The sequence below is a fragment of the Labrus bergylta genome, chromosome 2 (assembly GCF_963930695.1).
Source record: "Labrus bergylta chromosome 2, fLabBer1.1, whole genome shotgun sequence".
Lineage (NCBI taxonomy): Eukaryota > Metazoa > Chordata > Actinopteri > Labriformes > Labridae > Labrus > Labrus bergylta.
In genome coordinates, this window is record NC_089196.1 from 12,664,485 (window position 1) to 12,688,064 (window position 23,580).

At 39.9% G+C, this 23,580-nt stretch overlaps 1 protein-coding gene across 4 annotated transcripts in view; it reads left to right on the top strand.

Annotated features, from left to right (window-relative positions):
• Positions 1–218: 218 nt before the first annotated feature.
• trpm3 (transient receptor potential cation channel, subfamily M, member 3) overlaps positions 219–23,580 on the top strand; it is a 112,840-nt gene continuing 89,478 nt past the window's right edge. For 3 of the 4 annotated variants that reach the window (XM_065965121.1, XM_065965125.1, XM_065965117.1), the window contains exon 1: positions 219–1,211. In XM_065965121.1, the coding sequence (XP_065821193.1) occupies positions 1,122–1,211 (90 nt within the window). In that variant the 5' untranslated portion in view covers positions 219–1,121. The remainder of the gene's footprint in view (positions 1,212–23,580) is intronic. The other variant, XM_065965111.1, reaches the window with a different exon arrangement.

Below are 23,580 nucleotides of genomic sequence, written 5' to 3' on the forward strand. Positions count from 1 at the left end.
CTTTTTTTAGAATTCTTTCTTAACTACTTTGGTGCTTTTTTCTGCCTAAATATAATGTTGAACACATTCAAATTCGTAAGTGGGTCGTCCTTCTTTCCGTTGTCACAACACCAAGTTTTTTTCATGTGCTTCCATCTGAATACGCTCTATAAGGTGGATCGTTGACTCCACTTCACCCAGTTCTCTTTTAAACACCATACAGTGCCTCTTCACTCTCTTTCCACTCTCTCCATCTTGCACCCTCTCTCGTCATCTCTCTCTCTCTCCATCTCCCCTCTTTTTTTCTTGTGCGCAGAAGTAATCCTTTTTTTGCATCCAATTCTCATAGTTTCACTTTCTGCTCATCATTTGTATTTTATCTTATGTTATGTCTCCCAATCCTCTTACTGTCTCCATTTTTCTATCTCTCATTCTCCCCTTCTCCCTCGCTCTCCCACTCTCCCATCTTAGAGACAGTAGTGTGCATGCAGCCTCAATTCTAAGCCGCTGCCTGTCAGGCTGCTCCGTTTATGCGCTCTGCGCTTCTCTCCTCTCCTCTCCTCTCCTCTCTCCCCTATGCGCTATACTGCACCGTACTGCACTGCACTGCTCGTCTCTCCTCACTTCTCCATCTCTCCTGCTTGTTTTCCTCTCTTCTCTCTCTTTCTCCACTTGCATCTCTCTCAGTCTGCAGTCTCTTGATTTTCTCTTTGATTTCTACACTCTGATCCATTGTTTGGGAAAATCCTGTACACTCTGGGTATTTTCGCAACAGAGCTGAGTGTACCCTAGCTGCTGGTGAAGGAGGATTTAATGCTCCTGATGCTCCAGGTTTGGCTTTACTTTGGATCTGTGTGAGCTGAGAAGAGAAGGGATCCAGGAAGAAGGAGAGAGTGGGCAGGAAGTTGCCCAGGTGAGAGCTTCTTCTGCCGGGGAAGTTAAAGCTTCAAGGCGCTGGCGTTGGCAGCAGCGGTAGTGATTGATGGTTTTCCGTGGAGGGTCATGCCCTGGGACTTGTGTGATTTTTGGCTTTTGGAGTTGGAGACCCTTTCCCATTCTTGCCCCCCTAGTGGGGCAGCATTGATCCTGGTGCCGGTAAAAGCCGCCAGGCACCAGTGGCTGCACCGCGAAGAGTGGGCACCATGAACCAGCTGGATGCACCACGGCCACTCAACTGGACCATCAGAAAACTGTGCCATGCAGCCTTCTTGCCATCTGTACGCCTGCTAAAGGTAAAGGAACTTGTGGGAAGGGAGATTGGGAATGAACAAAAAAAAAGGTGCCCCCCCGAGATGTGTAGTAAACTATGTCAGGCAAACCTGCTATCCTGTTACTTTCCAAAGAAAGATGGAGAGGAAAAATTGTGTGAAGCTACAAATGAATTCTGAAAAGGCTGCTATTCCATATCTGTTGGTTGCTTTAAGTGTACTGAGTGCAAGATCCAGTGGATGCAAGATAGAAATAAAGAATTGAGGAAGGAGAGGATGTTGCCACAGATGAAGAGAAGTGTGGCAAAACTGCCAGCAGAACGCTCGGAGGGGAACATAAAGCTCTTGAAGTCGGGGGATGCGCAAAGAGGGGAAGACAAAAATGGAGCAGGGGGAAAGCAGGGGCATGATGTCAGAGAGAAGAACATAGAGTGAGAATGAGAAATAGAAGATGCAGTGACATTGTGTGGAAAGAGAAAGTCAAAGATTTATAAATGATTGAAAAAAAAAATGAAAAGGAAGAGACACTAAAATAAATCATGTGGTGAGAGTGGATTACAGAGTTCCAGGATTGGAAGAAAGCAAGAGGCTGAATAAACCAGGAATGTGAAGAGACCACGCGTGAGAAATGAGAGAAGGGAAAAGCACAGGTAGATCCTGGATGAAAGAGGCAGAATAATAGAGAAGGGAGGAATGAAAAGGAATGACTGTGTTGGAGATGACTGAGAGGATTGAGGTTTTGAATCTCAATAGACATGTGTAAAAAATGACTGATACATTCACATTAAAGTGCAGCATCCTGTTGGACCTAATTTTGTCCAAGTTAGCCAGGTTGAGTAGGCAGACCACCCAATGTCACTTGAGCACAGTTGTATAATATATTATGTGACAGCATTCAAGTTTATCAGAGCACTGGATTGGATTTGTGTTTGTGCGTTTTACAGCCTCTGTGAATCCAGGGGGGGCTATATACTACTTGTTTACTGTCATTTGTATTCTTGAACCTCATCTTTATTCATTCATGTGCTTCATAAGCCAGTTACAGGCTCTCTGTAAGTAGGACTATTGTTGGAGGTCCTGAATGCCTGTTCTTCACCCCCCTTTGATCTGCCTTAATCAAAGTGTTGCTGTGATGTGAAACTACACCACCTGAGTGCACTTGCTCACATGTCAGGAATTTGCATTTGTAAAGCCTTGTTAGATGAATATCATTGTTGTCCATGATTCAATGCGCTGTAGGTGTGTTTGTGTGTGTGTGTTCTTCTGTGTGGGTTAACACGATGATATGCATCTGTGTGTTTTGTGAAAAGAGTTTACGTGTTGGGTGTTTACTGTAGTTTTTAAGAAATAGTGGCAGCCAAGGGATTTAATTATTCAGACGTTTCTAAGTTTATACATAGGTAATGCAGAATTGTATGTGTAGGATTGTATTTATCTGAGGAAGATGTGGAAGCAGCCTCATCCTTTTTTTTCTGCTTTTTTTCACCTTTACATTTTCTGCATTACATGAACTGCTCCCCGGGGGATCATTTGGCATCCATGTTGCCAAGCAGCAGTGTACTACAGACGTACCAACCTAAAGGCCAGGCATACTTTGTACAAGACTACTCACATTGTAGCCATGAACTAATTAAAGCCATTTTTAGACTACATAAGTGTTTTCCCTCTCTAAGTACTGTGAGCATCTTTAATATATGATGTCATCAAGTGAGACTTTTTAGATCTAGTGCCTTTATACTAAATAAGTTATGACCTCTGTAGGCTCATAACTACCCCAAAACACACTTTATTTTAATTAAGGGCCTCTAGCTGTGGAAGGAAAACGTCTTCAAAACATATTCCCTCTCTGCGTCCAACAGTGGTTAACTAAGCTGCTTCAGGTTACCCTTAAAAATCAGTGGCTTAATACCGTCAAAATAACAATAATAATATGAACTGTCATTAAAATGATCTTTTCTTGAAAGCATGAAGCATATTTTTTATTTTGACAATAAATTATTGGTGTCGGTTGTCACAGCCTTGTCTGTTTTATCACCCTGGTTGTAGCTGCAGAGGACTATGGGTCCTGAAACTGTTCTTGCGGTGCAAATCTTCCCAGGGAGAAATCAGGCTGTCAGTGTGAAATTATCCTAATAGGCCTGTCATTATTATTGGAAAATTCTGCACAAGCAGCACTTTCCTCCCGTGTCTCTCTAACTTATTACCTGCTTGCTGCTGCCATCCCCTTACTTACTGTGTGTGTGTGTGTGTGTGTGTGTGTGTGTGTGTGTGTGTGTGTGTGTGTGTGTGTGTGTGTTAGTGTGACTACAATTTATAGGCTGTCAGAGATGTTTCCTGTCCTCCTTGGGCAGGAAAATATGTCCAACAGATTGTGTGCGTGTAGGTGTGTGCTTGTGTCTGTGCACACGCTTTTCTATCAGTATGTGCATTTATAATGCAGTGCCACAGGCATATTGCAGCTTATACTCTGCAAGCACCTGTGAGCACATGATTTAAACTCTGTGCCCTGACCAGAGTGGGATACACAGTTACAAAAGCTACTTTTCATAAAAGCGTTCATGTTTGAAATTAAATTGACATTGCAATATTTAATAATTCGCCAAGGATTGTTACTGTTTATGTTCTGTAAGAAAAAGAACACAACCACCTAACTGCTCCCAGCGGAGTTCCTTTTGTTTCATGCAGTCAATCAAAAAGCTATTATCAGTTGCTTCATCTTCTTTACCCACCTCCATTAGCCTTAAGCTGACCACATCACAAGTGAAAGCTCATGTGTGCGTGCTACATGAAGCTTGCTCAAAGATTGATCATCCGAAGATATCATTTACACAATGAGGAGACCCAGAGACTCAGCATTGATGTGAAATTGACTCTGTTTGATGTCTTATCCATTAGAGAGCTGTTGCCCACGCTGTTTAAAGATGTGTGCGCATGTATGTCTCAGTGTGCAGCTGCCCTTGAGGATTGTTGGATTTACAGTAAACCTCTGACAGAGTTTGATTTTACAGTACATTTTTATAGAATGAAATAAGCTCAAGTTAAAGATTTCCCCACAAATACTTGTCTGCCTGCAGGGGTCTTGGTGCTACACTAACTCAGCTTTATCAATTATCCAAAACTGACAATGAATCAAGTTTGTCCTGACAGGAGAGTTCAACACGTAATTGAATTCATTACACCGCCTTCCTCTTGGCCTTTAAAATGGCAAGCAATTTGTCAAGTGCGACTTATAAAAGGAGTGGTATCCCTGCGAGACAAAGGGGTGAAGGTATTTCCCTAACTAGGACACCTAAAGAAGATGGAGAAAGCTCATTTTGGGTTTCACTCTGGTGTGTGAGCTCTCATCATGTGTTTGTATAAAAACTTAGCCAGAAACTCTGGAGTCATACAGTTTGCAGTTCATTAGAGTTAATTCCCTCTCTCACACTTTGCTGGGTATGGCTGACAATGTAGATTTCATCAAAATGTCCTCCCTGTCAGAGCTCTTGTTCCTGAAGTAATTGCTTGCAACATTGACAGGAAGTTCATGCCTGGGAGGATTTTGTACAGAATCGGCAGGATTATGTGTGAATCAGGGAAACAATATGAGACAGAGAAGCAGAAAAAGAAAATCTGTCTTCTTTCATCTTCTCTTGGTGACTTTTTCTCATATTCACAGAATCTCAATTCCCCCCCCCCCCAATGTAGCTCTGTTGTCTTTGGCTTTTAAAGGTTTCACCCTCACCTTCATTCCACGTGTAATGTGTCCTTTTTTCAGTCTTACTTGGAATCATCATATCTGAGATAATAGAAGTTATTTAGCTGCCTCCTCTCTATCAGCTTCAGGGGAATTTTGTTTCACATCTCCTCAGCCTTTTAGGAAATCAGACAGTGTTAATACCTCTGCAGTGCAGTGGTGTAATTGTGTAAAGAAAATGCCGCATACAGTGAACACAGCAGTAATTCTTCTTTGCTTTTCTTCATCATGTCGTTCGATTCCAGCCCTCCCTCTCTTGAATCTACCTTGAGTATTTCTCTGTCATGTCCAGTCTTTTCACCTCATTGTCCTCTTTGTGCCAGCCTCCTTTGTATTTGTTTCTTTATTTACCGATTTTAAATTACTCACTTCTATTCAAAATAAAGCATAGATAACATCCCTTCTTATGCACAATACATGGGTGGCAGGATGCTGCTCCTGCTATAAAATAAATAGATCACTCTATGCTAAAAATACATTAGTGTTACATAAAAAGATTGTCTGTTGCAGTGATTTATATCATCTTGTTTAGCTGCAGGATTTGAACATTATCATAAATAGCAATCACACAAAAATCATCATCACAAGAATCTCCAATTCTTAATGTGAATTCTCACACCTAAATATGCAGTTCAGCTAAGGATCAAAATACATTCTGTCACCCATAGGTGGCATCACCCATTTTTCTATCTACATCGAGGTGAAGAGATTCAAAAATGCTGTAGTATAAACATTTTAAAAGCAGGTACATATTAGGAATCAGTGATGAAAGTCGCGTCTTCCTTTAAGTATGAACCTTTGTTGTTCCATTCATCACATTTATATCACATGAGAATCTGGGTCTTTTAAAATGATTGATTTTGTTCCAGTGCATCAGTCGACAGTAATGCAGTACACTTTTCCTAATTTATCTTTTCTAATTTCCCTGCAATGATGATAATTTTCTGCTTATCTCTAGTCATTTTCATTTGATACATCCTATTAGTGTTTTTTAGCTGGCAATCAGATGAAATACAGACAGCTAAAGTGTTGTAAAATATTTAGTTTTTTGTGCTGAGTCTTTGCGTTTGTCTCTTTTTATTCAGCAGCGGCTTGGCTTCATTTACACATTCCGATAAATCATTAAGATTGGGACAGCAGGGATTGTTATAATTACCAGGCTCTCAGAAATAGCTGATTATCTGACGAAATTTGCCAAGTCGTATGATAATAATAATAATACATAACGACAACCTAATACGCTTGTTCCATTGTTGTGCGTTTTGCTGATAAGGATCGTTATTATAGACGGACACATGAATGTGTTTCTGACTGACTGTTTTTATATTTTCATTTTATGTGACACAACATCCGTTGTGGCTCTTTTGCATTCGTGTTGCGACTGTTTCGCATTCTTGTTTTAGAGTTTGCAAAGCGTTTTTGTAAATGCATTCTCCTGACACCTCCCAGCCACCATAGTTACGTAACATTGTTATTTAAACAAACCAAAAGGACCCACAAATAGAACAGTAAACTATGAATCATGATTAAAGACACAACTTACATACAAACATTAAACCTCATCATGTAGACGGTTATTCACATGAACAGATCATGTGCAAAGATAACATGCTGCTCATCCATCCAACATTATGCTCAAACATTCTGCAGGCTCTTGAATTGAGTTATACAGTGTGTTCAAGGTCAATCTTGTTCCTCCCAGAAACCCCTCGCTCTTTCTCTCTCTTTCTCCCACTCTCACTGACAGATCCCAACATGCTGAGAATAAATTCTTCTTGAGTGTTGGATGAAACTGGAGGAAACAATGTTTATCTATCACACCTAGGGGGAGGGCCTTTTCCGCTTTGTTTCTTTCTCTCTCTCTCTCTCGCACGCACACACTAACTCACTAATTGTGTGCACAGGCCTCAAAGTCACAGGATGTCTCAAATCCTGCTTGTTTTTGTCTCAATTAGGCAGCAAATACCATATTTATGAGATTTCAATTAAAAAGCAGTGTCTTACTAATGAGCAAAACGAGAACATAAGCTGCCAATTAAAACCTAATTCCTTTATTCTCTCACAAAAAGACGTAAGATTTTCCATTTGTCATGCTTCCAACACACATCATGGGAAGTGGTTTGAACAAGTGGTTTGAAAATGACTTCTAACATATCTTGTTCTTTAAACGAGAAGCCAGCTTGAGGAAACAACCTGTTGTCATGCTGTTTGTACTTTGTTTCTGAACAAATTCAACAGATAGGACGGAATAACTCTGCTGCTGAAACATTTATGAAAATCAATGCAGAAAGGACCTGCAGTCAGAAAGAATGTGTAATTTGGCAAACCATGTCAAGCTTTCTCAGTGGAGTTTTTTAACAAGCTGTATGTTAAGAGCCGTTGCACACACACACAAATGCAGAATCCATATTCATCCTCCCACAACTCTCTCCTTGTAGTCAAGATAGCAGCATGGATGACACCAATGAACTATGAACACTGACCTTTGACCTATAGCAGTAATAGGGGGTTTAATGCTACCAATTATACTGTATATAAGGGCAGTAAGACTGGAATCCTCTGAATATGCTTTATGAACACTATGTTCTGGTGTAGAGAGCGTGTAACTGGTATCAGGAGTATTTATAGTATACATTCATGTTTGCTCTGGTTTTTTTGTGTGTGTAAAGGCTTTTATTTTATGGGCAGCTTGATGCTTTGAGATATTACTTCAAACCCACTTGTTACATTCTCTTTGAGTGCGATATTGCGCGACCTAACCTTTAAAGAATTTTAACACCATCAATCCGGAGCATGTAAGCATGGCCGATAAGAAAACTAAGGGAAAACTGACTTTTTATTAACAACTACAAAAACTAAAAACAAAGCAGGAATTTAATTTGGAAGAATTAGTAGGGAAAGTTCATGATAAGGAAATCTTTCAAGTAGGTAAAAGGTAAAAGCTTACTTGTATGTTTTCTAGCCAAGAAGAGATGGATAAAAATACACCACTCATTTCTGCCAGCTCAATGTAAAGCTGCACAGGTTAGCTTAGCTTAACTAAATGTGCATAATATCGTCTCTCTACAAGTATTACAAGTTACCTTCCAACTGTTTGGACGATTTTGTCATTTCAGTTTTTGAACATTTTTGGACGTTGTGTGAACTTACCCCCGAATAATGGTTAACCAGTTTTGTCCGGAAAGCTGCAGGCTTAGCCAAACGGCTTTATCTTACACCTGGCGTGTTGTCCTACTTACCCTCAGACTCAGCTGCACCTTGGTCTCGGGTGTCTGCAGCACCAGGCTCTCTTGAAGCGTGTTGTTTCTTAGCTCGGTGATTGGCTCTTAGACGACAACTCACTGCTGTATTCTTGTTGTTTCCCTCAAGCAGTTAACTGAGCAGAAAGCTTACCTGTCTGTGTTTCTTTACTGCACGTGAAGTTATTTCTATTACAATGCTCCCAAGCTGACGTTAGCATACCCTGGCCTTAATGTCAACATGTCAATAAACTTTAATCTGGTGTTGATGTCGGCTGTTTCACATAGCCTTAAGTAACGAGTACAGCAGGCTTTTAAATGTTGGAGTTATTGAAGTAAACTTACTTAGTAAGAAGTTAGTCCCGAAACTTCTGTGAAAATATCTCAATGTATCATTTAAGCTATAAAGTGTAACAGATGCAGGAACAGGTGGAAGAGTCATTTTCACTTAATGACTCTGTTGTAGTGTGGGCTTCCTTTGACTATCTGTGTTTCAGGATAGGCTATGGCTGCCTGTTGTGCATCAGTGCAGATTCATATATGCATGGAATGTAATTTAATCAATAGTTCAAGAATAAATCAACATATTCCCAAAACAATACTTTCAATTTAATCACTCTCATATATTAATGTCAAGGCTGTTAGCTGATGTACGCTACGGTTTGAAGGGTGGATGGTAAAAAATATTCAAATACCGAGCCCAGGAGATAAAAAAAAATGAGGCTCCCTTACAATCAGAGTGCTGAAGCCCTATTTTACTGAACTGAGGAATGTGTAATCAATCAGGCTGTTCATGTTGAACAGAAGCCAACCAATCAGTCCTACTGTATGTGGTGAAATGGAGCCAAATCAATTGAAGTGGTAAAATCAGCACCATGGACAGCAACTGCACAGATTCTTAGGCCCACAGTGCTAATACTCAAGAGGGAGGCCTGAGATTTTATTTTTTATTCTGTAATGTCTGTCTTATTTATAAGGGTCACAACTTACAGCAATTAAATTTCCTTATTATTCTTTCTATTAATTCTTTTGTGGGAAATAATAATAATAATTAATAATGATAATAATAATAATAATAATAATATCATTAATTAATTCATGAAAGACGCAAATCCTATTATTTTACAACTAAATGTCTTCTTTAAATTTTACTTGAAAAAGATTCACATAATCAATCATTCACTAACTTATCACTTTCAACTGCGCATATCTGAATTGTATCTTTAAATATCAATAAGCTTCATTGATTAAAGTATCACAAGGTGTCAACAGCTTCATATATGAACAAATGGTTACATTTTCAATTCATTGGGAATCTGTTGTTCACCAATGTTACAAGTGCGGTCAAGACTCCATGAGGTGTTTTGACTCAGAATAATCTTTGTTGAGTTTGGTTTGTTTTTCTGCTCACATTTGATTTCAGTTATAGCAACCTCTAAATCCAGAATCTGCCTAACGTAGTGTCAACTGTTTAAATCTCAGAGAAACTCAGGGGGATGGAAGCTTGGGCATGCCCGTCTGTTGATGTTTGAGCATGTTAGTGTGTGAATAATTGATACAGCCTTGGTAATTATGTTGTCTGTGCGTGGGAAAAAAGGCTGAGTCATGACTCATAACTTCTCCAGATTCTAACCTAGAATAAAAACCTAGAAGAGCTTCTGGTTGACAGCAGTACTTCAGCTTGTTGACGGTCTTAATATGTACTGCTTTCTTATTTTTCTAACAAAATCCCTGGTCTCTCAAATCAAGGAGCCTTCATGAATGACTGATACAGTTGAATATAATTATTTTCACTCTACTGCATATTTCTGAATTATCATTGTTATTAGTTTGGATGGGCCCAAAGATTTACCAGTTGCATTAAAAGTTACAGCAGTTTGGCCTTTCTCTTTTTAAAGCTCTAAATAAAACAGAGTGTTTTTTTAATTAGCTTGTATTCCTTCATTTAATGGTTGCATGCACAGTGCACACAGGGTGTTTCTGCCTCACTGGTTTGCAGACTATGCATTTGTCATTGTTAAGGTTTTTATTCAATCTAAACTGTACACTGGAAAAAGAAAAAGTAATATCAGGCTTTGTTGCAAAAAGATGTAGGGTGTACTTTGTGGTTGGTTGCTATTTGCTAATGCTCTCCATAAAATGGCAGCATATCTCGCACTTTATGAGCTGTGTTGGTGGGCTGGTGGTGCAGTGTGACAGCCAAATGAAAAGGAGTGAATAAAAGTTTTTTTTTTTTTTGTTCAACATGAACAGTGTTGAAAGAGAGTAAGATTCTTCGTGACAGGAAGAGTCTTTTAACAAAGTGCTTTGATGTGAGTGAGAGCATTGGAACTGAGCACTCTGTCTTTCCGCCTGTCCTGCCTTATGTAATATCTCGTTTCGTCACTCTCTCCATCTTTGCCTCTCTATCCGTCTCATTCTAAATGTTTCCCTCCCTGCTTCAGCATCCATGATCGTCATTGTCAATGTGATAAGTACAGTCAAAAACTTTGACTCATATCCATCAATCAAGAAAAACAACCCCATCATCAACCAGTCTCTATGTATTCAAACCAAAAAAACGAACAATTTTCATCTGCTCTATCACTTTGTCATCAATCTGTCTCTTTGACGGCTGATGTCATGTTGAAGAAAATAGTGAGTTCAGCTTAGCATGGCACAATGTCTCCGCTGGTTGGCTGTTAACCTGAAATAATTGGCTGCATGTTTTTTTCCGCATCATTTAAGTCCCTGTAAGATTCCAACTATTAGCTTCTGACTTTCTGTTTGTGTTGTACAAAGTCTGTAGCTGACCCTCATCTTTAGACTTGATTTGTTTTTCTCAAATCACTCTATATAGGCATTTTGGATCTGGGACAAGCACACACACATTCACTCATTTTTTTGTCAATACCCTAATGATCGCCTCTGTCTCTGTTTACAATTATTTATTAAAGGCCTTCAACACATTTTTATCAGCAATCAATATGTCTTCAACAAATGCTTGGAAGCCTTCAACCAAGTGGAATGGGAGCATATTTCCACTTATCCATGTTCTTGCTTATGATGTCTGCTCAGAGGGATGTCAAACTTGGCTGTTGATTTTCCTCTCCATAACAATGAAGTTAAAGTTTTCCTCCATCACTTCCCACTCTCTCTGTAAAGTCCTCTATTGCTCTCTTTCCCTTTGTTATGGGCTCTTTGTCAGCACTGCTCTGCAGTTCTCACAGTGTGTTTTGTTTCAGTCTCTGTGATCTCACTCGAGTCGTTAGTGGTGATTGGTGGCTTCTTAAATCATGCTTTGGCACTTCCCTCAATTGTCTCGTAGAAAAACATTCTCTTTCTTGCATACGCGTATACTGTACAGTTACCTGGAAATCTAAATGCACACGCTGCCAACATCATGCACACACTTAACACACTCTCATTTGCATACAGCTGCTTATTCTTAGAACAACCCACATGCACAGGCACACATGGCTGCAGGCATCTTAAACAGGTAATTGAGAGAGAGAGAGAATGTTGCATTATTTTGTGTATGCTGTTGGCCTGATTTCTCTCTGGTTGAGGGTTGTGATGATAGTGTATCCTGCTAAATGGAGGAATTGGATGAGAAGTGTGGACACAGTGGAGGAATTACAATTTTTCATCTTATGAGAAATAATACACACAGCCACATAACTAACATAACTGCATGTGATTCATCAAGAGCATTGCAGGTCCTTGAAGATCAGCTGTAACATTAAGCCACCGTTTTCAAATCTGGAGAAGAAATGTGTGAATTCCTGTTCATGTGGCACAACCTGCTTCAGAGGAATTTAGATCACATGTGAAAATGATCCTCTCTCCATTTTTGTCCTCCCATCCTCCTACAATCTATCACTATGTCTTTTGTCTCCTTTAAATGGGATGAATAGCTATAAATCTCATGGCACATCTATAGGACAGCACCCCTGGGAGTCCTACCAGTTGCAGTCAGTGTATGTGCATGAACATGTGCATGCATTAGTCCGCCAATGTTTCAGTATAAATTTCTTCCCCATGCATATTGAGCCACAACTTAACTGTCTATTGGAAATTTGTAGAAACATGGTGGGAGCAGGACTGAAGAACGGAGCAGGTGTGGAGGTGTAAAAGAATGTGAGAATAGACCAATTTGATCATGAAGGTAATTAAGATGTGTGCATGTGTGAGCTTTTATATGTGCATTTGTGCTCATTTGTACGAGTCTAATTTGGGGCAACATTGTGTAAGTGCGGTCTCATTAAAGAGTGATGTGTGAATATGTGTGTGTATCAGGCAGGAGGGTGTGGAGTGTGTGGGGTGCTGTAAATTGGATATTGGGACATGGAAAATGAAAGTGAACAGCATGGCCACACAGAGCTATTTTTGTCCTCCCATCCATCTCTCAGTCCTTCTCACGCTCTCCCAGTTCTACCCCCCCTCCCTCCTTCTCCCCAACTTTTCTCCTCCCTTCCTTTTCCTCTCCCTGTCATCTGTCCTTTTCTCCTCCTGTCCAATATATTTGATATATCTGTGGCCATATAAACACAGCCAAACCAGTCCCCACACTCTCAATATCCTATCACTTATAGACCAGTCACACTTCCGTCTTAGATGTGTGGTTACAGCCGCCACCCTGAAGGGATGAATGTCATTTCACATCTAAGAGGTTATTATAGCAGTGCTCCACTTTGGCTTGCAATGTGCAGTTTTTACACCAGCCAGTCTAAAATTAACTCTGTAATACTCTCTTAAATAATTTCCACACATAGGAGTGCCTTGCAAAGACTTTGTACCCAAAGCCAGGTTTTCAGTTCCTCCCATATTTATTTTACAATGTTTACTTATGCAGTCTAGCTTATTTTTTTTACGACATATTAGCACCGTGCTGAGGAAGCACTGTGGGAGCACCCCTGAGGAGAATTATTTTTTAAATGTTCTGCAACGGTTATGCAGGATTTACCTCAACTCTTTTCATCTTTACAATATCCATTTCTACAGTAGACAGCTCAGCTATGGTAAATTAATCAGTGTCTCTAAAAATTCAATTTCTGCTACCGTCAGAGATGAATTAAATACAAGGAATCAGGGCCACTCTGGCAGAAAGGTCAAAGCTTGTGGTATTTTAGACAGAATACAATGAAATGTAGTTGAACCATAACATGTAGACACTGTATGAAAAGTGTGTTTTGTGTATGGCTGCGCACACAGAAAAATAAAGTGCAAAAAGTAGAGAAGAATATGTGCGCAAACACTTGTGTGTAATCCACACATAATTGTATATACTTGTCTGTTACTCTGTGTAGCTGTCCCAGTTAAAGCTGTGACATTTGTCTCCAAATTATTTTTCCTTCTGGTCTTTGCTACTTTGTACAGCTCTTACATACAGTGTGATGTTCTAACACTGTGCCTCCCTCTAGTGTATCCAACAACAGTGGCACGACATCAAGAGGATTATACACTCGATCAGAACAACTCAGAGACTTAGACAGCGCTGCTCCCTCTGCCGGCATTTCAGTCTCATCCCAAAACGCAGGAGGAAAGTAGGATCCCAGCAATAAGGAGGGGTAGGCCAAAAATAGAAAGTGGAAGAAAATGCCAGGAAACTATAATAGGGCCAATAGAGAAAAGAAAACTATATGAGGATAAATGAATGAATGAACAAGCCGAAAGAGGGAGAGAAAAAAATGTATACAGACAGTGAGTGTAATGATGAATGTGTGCCTGATGCACCGTGGGATTGTTGGCAGGGGCTGTGGCACTGAGCACCTCCTCCAGTCCTGCCAGCAACCTTATGTAATGAAACTTCATCTCTGTCACTGCATGAGGGTTAGGTACAGCGGCACATTGCCTTCCTCCTGTATGAGAGCCATAAACAAATATCAAGCTGGGTATCATTAACTGAAAACACGAGTAGAACTGCCTTGCTCAGCTCCTCATTTTTTTTTTCAATCTTTGGGTTCAAACAATTGTGTTAATGAAAGGTTTCATTTTAGAAATGGCTTTTTCAATAGTGACATTGGTTTAGTGCATTTGACTTTAAAGGTTGGTTCTGTTTCAGTGGCTGGATCATTAATATGCTAATCAGTGCAAAGTACTGACCACTGTGACTTACAGCAGATTGAGTTTGGAATGAAACATTCTGGTCGTCCTTGGGTTTTACTTACAGCACAGTGCCAGTTGTTTAATAGGCAAAAGGCATAACGACTGCTGCTTAGAGCCCTACAATACTCAAGAGGTCACTAGAGTGTGAAATTACAAATGACAAATTACAAATTATTTTTCTAATTATTTTACATTTTGGTGTGTTTTGAAACTTAGCAGAAAAAGTACAACAATGTTTTAAACACATACAATTGCACTAGGTCAATTTACTTAATGCTTTCTAAAGATTTGAATTAAGCTGACTACAAACTCTTATGAGCACAACTGATTAATAGTAAAAGCAAAGGAATGGTTCAGAGTTTTGTGGAAGGGTTGTATAAGGCAGTTATCAGCAGTAAGTGTAGATGGATAGCAGAAAGTGAAGTCCCCATTTGGAGAAGCTGGTTGCAGTTCACACAGTTCAACAGTAGGTTAAGTGGGAAATATATTTTGAATATATTCATACCTAATCTTGCAGTTCCAGGGGTGATCGGATCTAGTGGACAGCTAGAGTACGGGCATACACACTGCATCAACAGGCGACTCCAAATAAAGTCTCCAGTGATCGGATCTAGCTCTCCTATCTCAGATGCAAATTAACATGGAGCCTCATCCGCCTTCAATAGACTTGGAAAAACATCAAAAAGCTCTATATAACTCGATAATATGTGTTTTTTTTGTCATTGAATATTGTATATTTTGTATGATGCTTACCCAAAGGCCCAAATAGGGACAAGAGTTGGAAATTAGATTCACTTTAAACTCTGTGTGCAGCACATCGGTTTCATGTTTTGTATTGAAACTATGTTAAATTGATATATATATATATATATTGTTAAAAACAAACCAAGATGCAGACTCATAACTAAGAGTAGGTGAAGCATGGTGTATTCTTACAGTTCATTTGGTTTATCTTTGAATAAAAAGGATAGCATATCAGTCTGGAGTCTTTGTTTTTCCTCTGAAAAACAGACCAAAAGGCTGTAACATTAATACTCAAATCCACATTATGTCTCAAAACTTTGCTGAATTATTATAAACCCTAGGAACCCCTCTGTGCTCATAATTCACATCATGTAGAGGCACTGTTCATGCATTTTATCAGGGTGTGCACAGAGCTAGAGGACAGGTCGCACCTGTTATGCAGTAAGAGACAGAGCATGAAAAACAGATCAGAGTTCATATCTGTTCATCTACTCTCATTAACACGAAACACTTTTATTATCTCTATAATGCGTGATCATAACTATGCTAAACTACTCGTTGATTACATCTTTAACATGCATCCTCTCCTACTTCCTCACTAGATAAATACAGACACATATCCTGATTTATTTCGCACACACCCAGCTCTAATGCATTAACTGCGTCTTCACCTGCTGTCCCTCCTCTATTATCAACACATGATCGTCTCTTATTCAAATTAAATTAAATTTGCCCAATCCAATAAAGACAGACATGATAGATATGTGTTTATGTACACAAATGTACTGTACCCACTTCCCAAACCAAGGTGGACAAACGTGTCCCAGAACACCTCCTTATGTGGCCTGAGTGATCGGGTCTGTGTCCTCTGGACGTGTTTTCACACCTAAGGCTGTCCACTTGTCCTCCTCTCACCATGGAGGGATTTTGTTTTTGTTGCACCTCAGATCAGCTGTTTTGATCAGAAATTGCCATAATGAGCTATAAATCTTCACTTTTCTTCAGATTTCAAGATGGTGCATGTTTGTGTCCAAAAAAAGAGTGCTCTAGACAACATATAGATTTAATGTGTTCTGTTGAGTAATTAAAGCCTCATACAGCTGTGGCTAACTCTGCTGACTGTGAACATCAACATTCAACGAAGAGACAACTACCATTTAGTAGCGATCAGAAGATGATGAAAACCGTCACTTGTAATCCAGAGAGACTCATCCTGGAGAACTCTGCCATACCCAAATTTAAGAAAAGAAAGCCCTTAGTCATCCAATGTAGTTGTCCGTCTCACTTTCAGTCCATCTCGATTTGAAAAAATCATTAGTTCCTCTCCACTGGTTCATAAAAGTATCCTCTTGTATGAAAAGTGTACAATGTTTCTTCATTTCCATCATAGTTTAAATTTCTTTTATAGAATGACCTATCCAGCTGATCTGATACGTTGTGCTGTATTGGTAGGAATCCATAAAGTACAACTTTCCATTTAATGAGACACTGACTTCATGCTGAGCTTTGAGCTGTTGTGTGAAACGTGATATATTGTGATGCTCGTTCTAGCTTGACACATTGCTTCGGGTACCCAGGTGGTGTACAACAATGCTTAAATGATCTGTATACAAGTTGCATGGATATGGTGTGTTATTTCAGTACTTTTAGTCGCTCTCTTTGATGCCCCTTTGTCATCTGTGTCACTTTCAAAGGATCACCACCATTCATACACACATTTTGAGGGCACTATTTCAGTTCAAAGTCACAGGATCAGGAGGACAGGGTAAAAAAAAAGCAAATGTATAACCTGTTGTTCAGGAGAGTTCATGTTTGGTTCAGCAGTGTATAACACATATTGAGGAATGCCGAAAGCCAGTAACACACTGTGTTGGCCTATTTCTTGCCATCCCTTGTGGTATCCATGTATGCTTTTATCTTGGGCTACTCATTGCCCCATGAGAGCTTATCCATATTGTATGTTTTCAGATATGACTCAATGTCAACCTTTGACCATGACCTTGGTGGATTTCATTGCGTAGTGCGTACTCAGTTTTACGCGCTCTGCAGAAGCGTAATGCATATCAGTGTGCTGCTTGTAAAGGCGGTCAGGTGCTTGACTGTAGCTGCTGCCAGGGGAGGTAGACAAAGAAAGAACAGTCCACAGAGAAGTCGGCAATAAGAGAGGCTATTTGGGGAAAGCTCATTCGCTTCCCCAGCTCTACACTACAGGTGAACAGAGAGACATGTATGATTCATGTCATGTGCAGATACCAGCTCATGCAGAGTACACACCCCCTGAGAAATATGCACACACTATAGTATGTATGTGTGATAGTGTTTGTTGAGTTGAGATTGTGTGCGTTCCTGTTCACACACACACTAACTCTCTATCGCTCTGATATTTGCATGTTTGTATGGAGCCATTTTCCCAGTGGAATTACATAGATTGATAGAATGGGGCAGCTTGGCAAGGTGGGAATAGGGGGAAGAAAAGCAATTAAAGTGGCAGTCAAATGGTGGCGGTGCAACAGAGCACGGATAGAGTCAGTCCCCGGCTTAATTACGCTTAGCCCCTCACCACAAGATGTGTCGCCGCGACACAGCAGAAGAGTTGGGAACATGTGGTCAGGATTCATGTTAATGTGCAATCAGACTCTGCTAAGGAAGCAGAATTTTACATATTTATCGCCAACGTTTATTCACCGGGGCTGACATGTTGCAGATGGCAGGAGGAAGAACCCTGTATAGAAAGCAAGATGTTCTGTGCAATAGGGCCGCTCAAAAATATTCACATAGCCTATATAAATCAGCAATATGAACAGGTGCAATAATAAGTCATGTATAAGACTGAATCAATCTGCCTGAATCACAGCCAACTGGACAAAATATTTTGTTTACATAAGTTGTGCATTCAGTGCAGCATGTGAACATTTTGTGTAACCCAGATATTCTTAACAAATATCCTCAAATTAATTGCTAACAAAAAGCAGATTTGCTATAGATTGATAAAGGAGCAGAGAGCAGCCCTTCTAATATAACCAAGTATTGTTTCATGAGATAATATGTCTTACAAACACAAATGCTGTGTCAACATGTCAGCCAATAGAAAAAAGCTGAAAGTCATAAATAACTAACTGTACTCTTAAAGGGATGTTGAAAATAGTAATGACAAATCAGAGGTTGTAGATCGGGCAAAATACTTGTTGCTTATTGAAGCTCCAGTATGGACACTGATAGGAAGACAATGATGTAATGATGGTTAACATCCACCATGACCCAGGTGTTTGTTGTTGATTATTCCATTTTTAATCATATATCAAGAAAAGTATTAGAATGTATCTAAAAATAGGTAAAATTTAAACACCCTGAGTAAACAGTATATTAAACCAGTTTACCATTATTATCCGTCCTAAGTTCATACCCTCCATTGTGTTCAGCTGCCACCAGCCCCAAGTCCTCCAGCTTCCTCGCATGTCCCGACTCCTCAATGTTTGTCTTGCAGGAACATGTCTGTGGGGTGACAGGCTGACAGCAAGAGAGGAGAGGAAAGTGAAAGTCACAGAAAGGGGAAGGGAAGAGTTGGGAGCTGGGAGGTGATGAAGTGTTTCAACAGAGAATAGGGAGGTAAAAAAAATAAATTGATTTTAGCTAGAAGAGAAATACAAAAGAGGCCAAAGACTGAAGGCAGTGATGAGTTGCTTAGAGAAGGAGACAGTAAGTCAGGACAGAGTAAAACAACAGGAATAGAACAGAAACAGTGTGATTATTTAAAGAGCCTGAGAGCTGGAGAGGGCAGCGGATTGGGAGAGATAGGGAGACATGTCAGAAATGGGGAGAGAAAACTAATGAATGAGAGAGTGAAAGAGAGAGAGAGAGAGAGAAGAAGAGGTTTCATTCGTACTGATCCTTAGCCAACTCTCTTTTATGCCTTATCAGGCTTGTCCAGACTTCGGAGGAAAAAAAACCCATATACCCACAATGCACTTTTGGCTCTTGCCTATCGGCCTGGACTGAACCCCTAACCCCGTCCTATCAGCTCAGGGGTCGGCTGCCAGTGCCACAGGCCCTTCATCTCTGGATTTAGGGACAGATTTGCGTGCAGATTGGGGGCAGACAGGACACGCAAAAAAACAAACACAAGCACTTGTATGCCTCAGACTCAGCCAAAAGGAATCAAAAGTTGAGTCCAGATCTCATCAGAGTCCATCACATTGTCTGTGTTGGCACTTCGGACATGAGATACAGACAAGGATAAGCATACAGACAAGGTTTTAGATTTGAAGTTGCAATATATATCTATTTCAAGCAAACTGTCAGCCCTTCTGAGTGTCTCCACAGTGAAGGTGTTTGATAGTGTGCACACTCACATGCATGAAAACACACCCATAAAAAAGATAATGCATGTGCACCTCAGCTGCACTCACCCCCTGGCAGCATGAAGGAAGGCTGATGAGTATGCTTTCTAAATGCACGCCTTCATTAGTGCCACTACATTTAATACAAAGCTTGTTTAGTGACATGTAAATTACAATGAAAACTCTGCACTTACCTTATGTGCATGAAGGCCCATTCAAACATGTAGTTTGTGTTTAAGGTCACTTATCCGGCCCATTCACTGTGTGTGTTACTGTGTGAATGTGTAGTTACTTCTTTGTATGCTCTACACTTTGTGTTGCGGTAGGTGTTAGCAAGTGTGACTTTGGCTGATAGACATTGATGAGATGGATGATGAGTTTGTGAAGCCATTTCCTCGTGCGTAGGGGTAAAAGCCATCGGACTATGTGATGTCATTTCAAGTTGACACAGGCGTGAAAAATCAACATAAAAGCCTTTCGAATCATTCTTCTTCCATTTGAAATTAGATATTGTGCACGGTATGAGGGCGAGAAATAGATCGAGAGAGAGAGAGAGAGGGCGGGGGGAGCGATAGTGTCTTGTTCACAGTGTGTGCAGCAAGGGTGTGAATGCAGAGTCTTAAAAGTCCCTATGGAAATTACATTTAGATTAGATGAGACTCCCTATCCGCAACACAAGTGTGTGATGTGAAAGTGAAAAATGTCATTGGAACAGGTAACAGAAGAAGCAACGTGAATCTTTGTTTCTGCATTGACATTTTCTTTCAAAATATAGTGACTGTGTTTTACCTATAATATCATTTGAAACACTATTCTTAAGGGAAATGTCACAGCTTATACAAACATTTATAAGATGTTGACATATTCATTCTCAGGCTGACATTCTGTTGTATAAGTTGTGAGTTTTTTTGTGTCCTGTTGTCGGCCCATCTGTTGCAGATTAGCCTGCCTGCGTTGTTGTTACTGTGTGTCCCTGAGGTGCTGACTGAAGCCCACCTGAATGACAAATTGTGTTTATCTCACTATAATACCACTGTTGTCAAATCAGAGGTAGAAAATTACATCGATAATCATTTAATGGTTCATGTAATGATGAGCAGCATTTCATTTATAAAGTCTCCCAAAATTGCTCTCTTTTGTTTTATTTAATACATTTTGTCATCTTTAAGGATCCATGTCTCACTTATTTAAAGGCCCTGAACTTTATGTATAACACTGCTATTTTCACCTTCAGATACATCTCAACAGAAATATTGTGTCTACTGTGAAACTCTCTTAATTTAGTCCTGATATTTAAGCTGTGGGTACAAGAGAGAATATTATCAAGCGGCCCCAGTTCATAGCTTTTCTTTAAAATAATTCAAAACAGCAAACCTTTTTTTACATTGCACAGAACTTGTGAGACTGCAGTTGCCATTATTGTATTTTTTCTGGATTTTAATAGTGGGTGAGAAGTATTATTGTGGGCGTAGATAGAACATTAGATGCTTCATTTTAAAAGGAATCTGTAGTCAGTGAAAGATATGAAGACAAATCTCTGTATAGAAGACAGCATGTCTTTGTACATTCAGAGGGGACATTGCTGTACAGCTCAGCTGACAGACTAGCAGGTGATCACTTCAATAGTTGTGGATTTACTGACCCTAAATGTAAAGCAAGGTTATGTAAAGCGAGATCCATTGGAAAATGGGAGAGAAGGAAAGAGAAAGGGGGTAAAAATGTTTTATACAACACCTGCTGCATCACCGTAGCCATGCTGATAGTGTGTGTATTTATGTGATTGGGGGCTTTTCTGATTGGCTGATTATGTAGTTAATGGATCTGTCCTGCTGGACCAGCTGGCCTGACGCTTCAATTCATTGGACTTGAAGTTAACCTGACACATTAATCCCAGCAAAATGACTCTTGCATGCCACAGTGACACACATACACGCTGATAAACATAAATGGCGATTCTTACGCTGACGTTAGATTTTAGATGTATTAAACCAAAAAAAAATCAGCTTTTCCTTATGTTGCAGCAGTATAAACTTAATTTGGCTGATTTGATTTATGGCAATCAGTACCCATTTAAGAAACCTAAATGAACAAACCATTAATATTTACTGACCTGCTGATCCATCCATTACAACTTGAACTGAGCCCTGCCCATGCAAACAGCTCCATCTGGGCTGTATAATTATCTCTCTCTATTTACTCTGCTCTCTCCAAATGGTTTTGTACTTCCTAGAACTTTGAAGTGTATTTTTTAATTTGTCACGGGATGGCATTCATTCATGTTAATGTTGCACCTCCATAAAGCCAGAACCCCCTCTTAGGTATTATATAACAGTACATTATGCAACATCATAATGTGCATTTGATTGCTAACTCTCGGTTCAACTTTTCATCTAAGAGACGGAGCCAAGACTCATTTGAGTTTTCTCAGATCATTATGTTGCAACTACATGTAGAGTCTGTGTGAGTTTGTGTGAATTCAAGTACTAAATATATGAAGTATCTGTTTTTTATTCTAAAGCTGTCCATGTCTCATCTTATATATACCTGTATTTTCTACCTTTCTCTCTCTATCTCACTCCCTCTCTTTTTTTCTTTGCCTCACTAATCAAACAGTTACAGCACAGTTTGTACTGTATGTTTGTTTTGCACTGCAGGAGATTTTTTTTCTTGCTGAAGTAATGATGTGTAAATGCAGGCCATTTACAGTACCATCCATTTCCTCTTTGTCCAATTAGAGGACATGACACAAATCCCTGCTGTGCGTGAGCATGAGCAAATAGCGCACAAACTGCTAATTATCAGCAAAAACAGTCAAGATGCTGCTGGCTGAGAAATGGCGATTGTGTGACGAGGATTGAGATAAGCCTGGATAGGACATGTCAAAACCATGTTCCCTAACTCCCACCCTGTCATCCTCCCACCCACGCATCCACACCAACATACAGTATATAGATCATTTATGGCATCATCCGTCATCATGCAACACATTTTTTTCTCCCCCATAAATACATATTTTTTTGTGCCCGAGTCAAATGGAGATAAAGAGACTGAGATTAGGAGAGAAAGATACATGAAAGAGAGCAAGGAGGAGAAATGTTCTTGTGGTTTGAACGTTCATTTGAATTTATTTCAGTCTCTCACATGGGAAAAAATCAATGAGGTTTGAGCCGTTTTAACTCATCCACAATCTGATTTCAGCAAAAACTGTAAGGACATGTGTTAGTCTGAAATGTGTGTGAGACACATTTATCTCTGTGTTAACCCGCTGGCTAGTTGTGAGTCATAAATCATTGATAGTGAGACCTAATGGAAATGAAAAAGAATATCAATCATTCCAAAAAGGAAACGCTTGTGTGCAAGCATCACTCTCGTGTGTGTGATCTATTCCAGGCAAGGTACAAGGTGACTTTGGGCCATGTTTTATCCTCATTATTCTGTCATGTCCGTGGTAAAACAAACCGTTTCCCGTGCCTATCTAATTAGACTCCGTCACCAGCAGCACACCACCATTAACACAGAAACAGACAGTCCATTAACAATCATACAGATAGAGAAGAGGATGGAGCAGAGGCAGGACAAGGGAGACACATTTGTCCCTCATCCAGCTTCCCCCCCCCCCCCCCCCCCCCCCAAGAAAAGCTCCTTTTCAAAGTTTTACTAGCAGACACTAGTTGATCAAGCACTAAATCTGCTGTGAGCAGGAATCACAATATCACTACCAGGATTTAGTCGAGCGCTGGCTGGCGTTTTACATAATGTGTTGAGTCTTGCTTGATTGGTTTTCATGTTTATTGTAATAAGTAGCCTGCAGGAGCTGCTAGGCAATAATATCAAACTTTCATTTGCTTTCCAACCCCTCTCTTACAAACACACACAGTTAATGATAAATCTTAATGGTGATAATGAATCCTATTTGCTGTGCAATTATATTTCTGTCATTTGCTCAGATGTGCCCGATAGCAGAGCTATTGTGACAAGTCTGGTTGCGCGGTCAAGGACTCTACCTCATTTTTTTTGGTCACCAATTAGAGTTATCTACTTCTTCAAATGAGTTAATAGCATGAAGCCATACTGTCATGCAATCTGACGTTCATGCAAAAGCAAAAGGCAAGTGTTGTTAGAGATCACCTTTTAGAGTGGACTGGATCATAGTGGATCTGCTGAGTTGGATATGAGGTTCTTGTTGTTGTTTTTTACTTGAAGTAAACTTTGTATAGTTGGTAGAGCTGTGCATCTTCACTGGTCTCACG